An 8,218-nucleotide genomic window follows, 5' to 3' on the forward strand; every position below is an offset into this window, starting at 1 on the left:
TTCTGTGTCGAGGAACCCGAACAACCTGTGCGCCACCTTTTTGAACTCTGAACATGATTCAGTCACCAAGATTTCACCTCCTCGTCCTGCGCACCTCGGTGACAACGTGGTACCCTGAGTTCGCAGGGCATACTTTTCCCTCTCAAATGAATTTATTCGCCCCGAGTTCCCTTGTAAATATGCTTTACGTATAGATTAATAATTGCTTTCCCATCTGCATTTATTCATATGGACATATGGCTCAGTTCCTCACCTCCGATAGCCAGGAGCGTCCGTCTACATGACATTAAGGGAATATTAAGTATATTTATGTTCTTACGCATTCGTCTATGTAAATCTTCCTTATGAGAGAACATTATTTTCAGAGATGAAAACTGAGGTGTTGTAAATGATGGCAGAGCACAGCAGTTGGGGGGGGGGGGGGGGGTTCTGTAGGTAAAGCAACCACTTCTTATCCTCTTCCGCGGCATCGGCATCCCAAGAAGACGTGGAAGGGCTGGAAGGCACAGTATACGGTGAAACCCAGCTGTGGATGACCGCCTCCCCCCCTCTTTAATCTCATTTCCCGCGTAACGTTTGTGTTGCAGCGCTGTCTGGAGTCAGTTGCACATTCCTTCGATAAAACATTCACACTTATTCCCTAATTCCTGGGGGGGGGGGGGGGGGGGGCAAAGAGGTACGTACTGTTTCACACACGTTTAAATGTTTCCTGAGCAGGCACATTTCACTAACTGTCAGTAATTGATGCTAATATATTGGTTTTGTACCTCACTGAAGGATCACTGTCGTGCTAAGCGTTCCTATTATTATTAGTCATTATTAGTAATACTTACTAATGTTATTAACTTTTATTTCTCATGCGACTTCATTTAAAACCGTAGTTATTTTAGCATAATTAAAATGTAACCTGCATACACCGGTGACCAGGCAGGATTTATGATACATGGTGTAGTACTTGCTATATTATACCTTGCAAACATGTGTTCTACTGAACTTAAAAATAGCCCATCAAAACGCAAAAAAACAAGTTACCAGCACGGTAGGTACATTAAAATATACATGTTATAACATAATGTCTATTTCTTAATTATACTTAGGGAAATGCGGTGGTAGCCATCAAACATATTCTTTAATTTTTGGAGCATCACAAAACATATTTCATCATGTGTTAGTCTTTCTCAATTTTGGTAAGTTTGGTCGCGCCGTTGACCCTTCAATGTATATTTTCTCAAAAGCTTTTGTCCAAATTGAAGAATCAGGGGATTAATCCGACTTCCCATCCATCACGGCGTGTAATAACACGGAAGACACGGGTTATGCAGATGATGCAGATGAATAATCCCTGGTCGTTTTAATTAACTTTTCGCTGTCCTGTAATGACCAAGCTGGTCAACAGACCCGGTCAATAAGCATATTAATATCAAACAAATAAAAACTGCAGATGATTAAAAACCTCCTGCTTTATTAAATTTGAAATTCAAATGAAATTTATTCTGTCCATGCACACAGCATGCTAATGGAGTCAAACATTATTGGGAAAGAATGCCAGCGGTCAACACAATGTACATGCTGGAATATTTACATCATGTAAAACATGTCACTGCATGTACATGTACATGCGAACATGCCCTCACTGTTTTATTAAATTGAAAAAAAAAAAAAATCCAGCTTCTAAATCACAGAAAAAACACAAATAGTAACAGAGGACGGCGACCCGATTTATAAAAGCTATGAAATATTTGTGCTGGGAGCGCCCATATGTCTTTTTCTACTTTAATTCAATATTTATTTTTAAGCGGCCTTCAGACTTTGTGAGCCGGCTGTGCAGGTGTTATAAATAATTGGAGGTGATAACAAAATAAGTTAATACACACACGTGGGAAGGAGCGACCCTTTCACATGAGGAAAATGTCTATTGCTGATGAATTTCTCATGCCAACATGCACCTCCCTCCACCTTCGGGGCCGGACAGTTACGCCCTCTCAACATGCTTAAGTCATTCAGCGGAAATCTCAGATAAACACGAATTTAGTTTAACCTGCGGTGTCTCCATGCCCAGAGGGGGTGGGTGAAACTTCGTTACATCTCTAGTAATAAAGTATTTCTTTGAATATACACTGCGCTGATTTTTTTTTTTTTAATGTAATAAAGTTAAATATACAACTTTGTTTTCTGGGAGAGATGTGGTCGTCTATTTGTCAACAGTTATCTGTTAACAGTTGTTTCGAGATTTTAATTCCCCAGAATCTAGGCAAACCACGCAAAGTCAATTCTTTCTCCAAATACGAGCGGAGTGTGAAATCGGTTGAAAAAAATATGAAATAATTTACTTTCTTTACTGTCGTTCTTTAAATTTTCACTATGTAACCACTATGACGATGTCATTAACTTGTCACCACAATCCGGTTTTATTATTGTCCGGCAGGTCCTTGTAACTTATATGTCACCAACATGCTGCTTACAGGGAAACAACGTAAAGCGCGGACATCTGCATACCCGAACTAATTAAAGCAAAATAGATATTTAAATAATTATCATAATCGTAGGAAATACCAGGGTTAACAGTGAAGCTTAGAAAATGCTCTGTTCACATAGTACAGCGCTACCTTTCCCGTTCTGTTTAGTATAAGGGGAAGGTGGTTCGGAGCGAGGGGCGGGTGGGGGAGGGAGGGAGCGGGGGGGGGGGGGGGGCTTCGTCTGAAGTGGTCCACTGATGACCTCACGTTAGAATGTGTTGGAGTTGAAGTGGAGACCCTCTGATTGGCCGTCCGCGTCCCAGCGGCACTTCAAAGACCAGGAGGACCTACAATTGTGGTGGAATGGGCGGAACGCATCATTGTATTGCACACCTCTAAAAAAACACTGCTCTGATTTATAAATATAAAAAAGATCCTCTGAGGAGGGCGCTTTTTTGTGATGGCAACTTCTCTTCTAGGGGTGAGTCTACGGATTTTTTTTTCTTGGCTGGTTTAATTAGTTCTTTTATTGTCGGGCTGAGGGGGGATTAAAATTACTTTGGTCGGAGTAGGAAAGTCAGTCCGCACTATGATTATGTTTTAAGCAAGAAGGTGAAGAAAAAAAAGGCATTTTGACGAGAACGAAGCAGGAGCGCAGCTTATGTCGCCTACCCGCCGACACAAGAGGAAATTCGTGTGTTAAATCCCCGTAGACCCTTCTTAAAACTTTTATACTTTCATTTGTTGGTTTTCTCCTGTTCATCGCGACCTGCAGGTACGTTATTCAACAATCTGACGCATTTAGTCAATTTAGCAGACATGATAACCCCACATAATAACAACTTATACATCTTAATACTAGTCTAATGGGTTCTGTCAAATGCTAAGATTTAACGCTGCATGATGATGATTTAAGCTGCTGCAAAAGTTTTCCTCTCGATACGCGTCACTTTGGCGCGTTAAGATCTGACGCGTATTTCTGAAACGCATTTATTTGTGCCCAGGAGGAGCCGAGACTGGGATCGACTCCTTTAGCCATGCTCGCTGCTACCTGCAACAAGATCGGCAGTCCGAGCCCGTCCCCGTCCTCCGTTTCGGATAATAATAGCGCAGCCTTCGGGAAAGGTTTCCACCCGTGGAAGAGAGCCGCGTCCAGCAGCTGCAGCGTGGGCTCCAGCCTCTCAGGCTTCGGCGTCTCCGGGGTTTCGAGGAGCGGCCCGGGACTCACGGATTCGTTCGCCGCCAGCGGCTCCACGGGTTCCAGTGCCTTTTCCCTGACGTCGGGCTCTTCGTCCAACTCGCACTTCGGAAATGACTACTCCGTCTTCCAGGCGTCCGTTTCCAACTCGCCCCAGGAGCCCAACCACCAGCCCGTGTTCATCTCCAAAGTTCACACGGCTGTGGACGGCTTGCAGGGCATCTACCCGAGGATGAGCGTCGCGCATCCCTACGACACCTGGTTCAAGTCGTCCCATCCGGGCATACCTGCCGGGGACGTGGGGACCAGCGCCACTTCTGCGTGGTGGGACGTGGGCGCCGGGTGGATCGACGTCCAGAACCCGAATGGGGCCGCGCTGCAGACGTCCCTGCACTCCGGGGGGCTGCAGACCTCCTTGCATTCTCCCCTAGGGGGGTACAGTTCGGACTACTCCGGTCTGAGCCACTCGGCCTTCGGTTCGAGCGCTTCGCCGCACCTCCTGACGACTGGCCAGCACCTGATGGATGGCTTTAAGCCCGTGCTGCCCTCGTACCCGGACTCAAGTCCATCCCCTTTAACGGGCGCAGCGGGCACCATGCTGACCGGAGGCCCCGCGGCTCCTCTAGCGGGATCGCCCCGATCGTCGTCGCGGCGCTACTCGGGCCGGGCCACCTGCGACTGCCCCAACTGCCAGGAGGCGGAGAGGCTGGGACCGGCGGGCGCGAGCCTGCGCCGCAAAGGGCTGCACAGCTGCCACATCCCGGGCTGCGGGAAGGTGTACGGCAAAACGTCGCACCTGAAGGCGCACCTGCGGTGGCACACCGGCGAGAGGCCCTTCGTGTGTAACTGGCTCTTTTGCGGGAAGCGCTTCACGCGCTCCGACGAGCTGCAGCGGCACCTGCGCACGCACACGGGCGAGAAGCGCTTCGCGTGTCCCGTGTGCAACAAGCGCTTCATGCGCAGCGACCACCTGAGCAAACACGTGAAAACCCACAGCGCCGGGGGCTCCGCGGGCTCGGGCTCCAGCAGCAGCGGGGGCAAAAGAGGCAGCGACACGGACAGCGAGCACAGTGTCCCCGGCAGCCCCTCGTGTCACTCGCCGGACCTGTTGCAGCACCCCGAGTCGGTGCAGGCGGCCGCTAGTATAAATGGCCACAGCAACTCTCTGGACTGAGCAACAGCTGGATTTCTGCACGAGAATTACAGAGACTCTAAAGAGGCTCGTAATTGCTGGAAATTATCGAAGAAATCTATTTATTTTATTTTGCCCGGTTCCTCATAAACTGGAACTCAAATTCCCTCGGAATTAACGCGATCTTGAGGATACACGACTGAGGTATAGATGGTAATCGCACAGTTTATCATATCGGGTGCATCATCGGTTAAAAAAAAAAAAAAAAAAAAAAAAAAGTTCATTGAAAGTGGGGATGCAGTTTCATAAACCCTTCAAACGCTTCAAATGAAGTCGGGAGCCGGACTCACAAATAATAAGTGTTTTGGATCTCATAAAAAGAACGTGGCCTGCAAATTCATAGCAAATTCAAATGTATATATTTTATTCAGACCAAACTGCGGCACTTTATTCTTGAACAGAAATAGGATTTTTTTGTCACATTCCTGCGGTGATTTTAGTCGAACGAATTTCAGTGATGCGCAGCACAGGCTACTTTATTTCCACTGGATCTATGGGACGGATAATCCGTGGGCGCCACTTAATTCAGTCTGAATGACAAGTTTTACCGTATTGAACCGAACAGAAAACACGCACCACTTCAAGCAGTCCAATCATCATTTCTGTTTCAATTCAAATTAACCTACACCAATTGCTGCAAAAATACTGTAAAACTGCAACATGTAATAGACTAGGGTAGCATATTATACAATACCTATGTAAAGGTGAGTACTGTATTTGTCCGAGGTACGTTTTGTATAGTATTTTCTAGTTGTATATTGCTTCTAGTAAATATCTGGAAATATGGGGTGTATTTTGATTTTTGTCAACAAATGGAAAAAAAAAATGTATTTTGTGACAGTGGTATTTATCGAGTTGGACTTGTATCTTCAAAATCTGTCAGATGCACTTTGTTTAGATCACAGTCCTTCAAGTGCGCGGGTCCAAAGTCGCACAGATTTTACCAGCTTCTCTGCTGAATCCCAGTAATAAAGTCAGAGTGGATTTAACTTTAGACTCGAGCGATTTGTTTTCAAATAAACGTACAACTATTTTAGGGATTGTAGCAAGTCCTTGGATGACAGTAGGCTGAGTGCGACATAACGTGAGGAAAAAAAAGACAAATCACTAAAGGTTGCATTGGGTTGGAAACGTTAGGAACTCAAAATGTAATTCAAAACCCGCGTGGATAGTTGGGACCAATTGCATATAGGTGTCTCGCAATCAAAACTAAAATTCCAAAACCAGAATTTAAAAGGCATCCAAACGGGAAACTCTTTTGAAGTTTCTTTAAACAGAAAATAGTAAATCCAGAGGTTTAAATTTAGCAGTCACTAGGGTACGAGAAGGGGGCGAAAAAAGATTTACTACGTTTATTCCAAAAGCATGCGATGGAATTTCAGATATTTTTATACAACACGGACATGAGTAAAATATCCTACAGTGAATAAGTTTGTATGTTACATAAGTTACACAATAAATCCAATCTTTAAATATATGTGAAAATATCAGCGTCTGCTTTATTTGCTAAAAGCAGCTTTAAAATAAATCAGTGTCCAAAAAAGCAAATCAAACCAAACAGCATAAATGAAAGACTGATTTTAAATGTATAGAAATTCTGCGTCACTTTCCTCCTAAAATTTTTCGCTCTATCGCTTGGTGTCGATTCGGAATGGACCGTGTTTTGGTTTTAATGAATGTGCAGTTTAGTTTTAAAGAAAGTGAATATTATTTTATACATCAATTCAAAATAAAAAAAAAGCAGGATTAAAGTCCAGTCAGTCAATGCACCCCTTTTTTGATAGAGAAGGAACGTGGAGACTGTTTCAGATGCCAAAATATTCCCTGCTAGAATTTTACATGAGCAAATGCTTGTTATGTGGAGTTTTATAGCTGTACAAGTAACAATGGCTCTCATTGTAACTTGTTAAATTATGTTCTGGGGCACTGCATATGGTTTATGTTCCAATCATTTGTGTGCCACCACATTTACATTTATTCATTTAGCTGACACTTTTCTCCAAAGCACCTTACAATTATTTACCCATTTATACAGTGCGGTAACTAAACTGGAGCAACCGTAGAGGAAGTGCCTCGACCAAGGGCAATGCAACATACTGGCAGCATCCCCGTTGGGCCTGAAACAGGCTGGATGGGGACTCGGGCCAAAGGAAAACCGGAGGGCCAAAGGCGTAGCAAACATTTAGTCGCGACACCAAACAATCTGTGGTTCCGAAGAGCCGTGTGGTTGAAGAGAGATTCGATCACTGCTTCTAGAAGGGCAGCAGCCGCAGTACAGAGGGCCCAGAGCCACAGAGCACTGCCTCGCATCCAAGTGCACAGCGCACTTCATCGGCTTCCTACTGACACACAGTCGTCAAGTGCTTCCCTCAGAAGTCGCAACAGTTTGGGAACTGCCTCCAGAAAAATCTCACACGCACACTACAGTGATATTTTGGCAGTTTTACAAAAAAGGACTGTTTGGCAGATGATTATTTTACATTAACCCTAAAAGTTGCAAGTGTTAGGTGACGGTTATTTCACTGAAGAGCAACTCATGTCACTAGAGAAAAACAATTTACATTGTTAAACCGTCACATCACATCAGAGTACTGTGGAAAAAATACACTTGAGCTTAATTTTACACTGTAATGCATTTCTGAGTTAAGTCAGTTTTGTCTTTAGTAGTAGCCATGAATCAGCAGTTTCGGTCCATACCTTAGAACCTGAACAAGGTTCAAATTATTCCCTGGTTTACCATTTGCATGATATGTAGTATTTGTAACTGCCCAAATAACTGATTGATTTAATTAAAAGATGAATCGACAAAAAAAAGGCAGAATACTGAAAATATTTAATTTAGTTTGCTTATACTCCTGCTTGAGTACCTTTTGACTCCATCTGAGCCCGCTTTCAAACAAAAACTGAAAAGTAGCGATTATTCAAGTTTGCAGACAACCACGTGCTAGAAACGGACTTTTACCGTCTCATCCACAGGCGAGTCAGTCCGACTGTCGGAGCACGCAGCTGTAGGCCCACGCGGGAAATGCCACAGTAATACTGGTATAAATTTGCGTTTAAGTGATCTCAGCCACGAATTCAACGCGACTACGCATGAGACGCCACCCCAGTGCCCGATAGCCGATTAGCCAGTTTCAGCAGAAAAAACGGCAGATGCGCGAAACGGCGAGCATCACGGATACAGATGGGAACGTTGCGCACATGGTGGCGTTGCGGCGCAGTCGTGGGCAAACAGCGCCCCCGTGTGTTCATACTGCCGAGCGTCTTTCCACAGGGTTCATCACTCACTTTACGTAGAAACACAGCTCACAAAAATTTGCCACTTTATTAAACTGTACACGGAAGAAACATTAATACTTAACTTTGCTTTAA

The 8,218-nt window shown here is 44.6% G+C and overlaps 1 protein-coding gene across 2 annotated transcripts; it reads left to right on the plus strand.

Moving 5' to 3' along the window:
- The first annotated feature begins 2,882 nt into the window (after positions 1-2,882).
- sp8b (sp8 transcription factor b) lies at positions 2,883-4,828 on the plus strand. Of its 2 annotated transcripts, none has more exons than XM_029245976.1 (2): positions 2,883-2,937; positions 3,461-4,828. In XM_029245976.1, exons 1-2 carry the CDS (start codon positions 2,917-2,919, stop codon positions 4,826-4,828), a joined length of 1,389 nt encoding a protein of 462 aa, XP_029101809.1. In that variant the 5' UTR covers positions 2,883-2,916. The 2 variants fall into 2 exon arrangements, with proteins under 2 accessions (XP_029101809.1, XP_029101810.1); XM_029245977.1 differs by lacking the exon at positions 2,883-2,937 and adding an exon at positions 3,217-3,231.
- The last annotated feature ends 3,390 nt before the right edge of the window (positions 4,829-8,218 follow it).

The sequence above is a fragment of the Scleropages formosus genome, chromosome 18, assembly GCF_900964775.1.
Source record: "Scleropages formosus chromosome 18, fSclFor1.1, whole genome shotgun sequence".
Classification (NCBI taxonomy): domain Eukaryota; kingdom Metazoa; phylum Chordata; class Actinopteri; order Osteoglossiformes; family Osteoglossidae; genus Scleropages; species Scleropages formosus.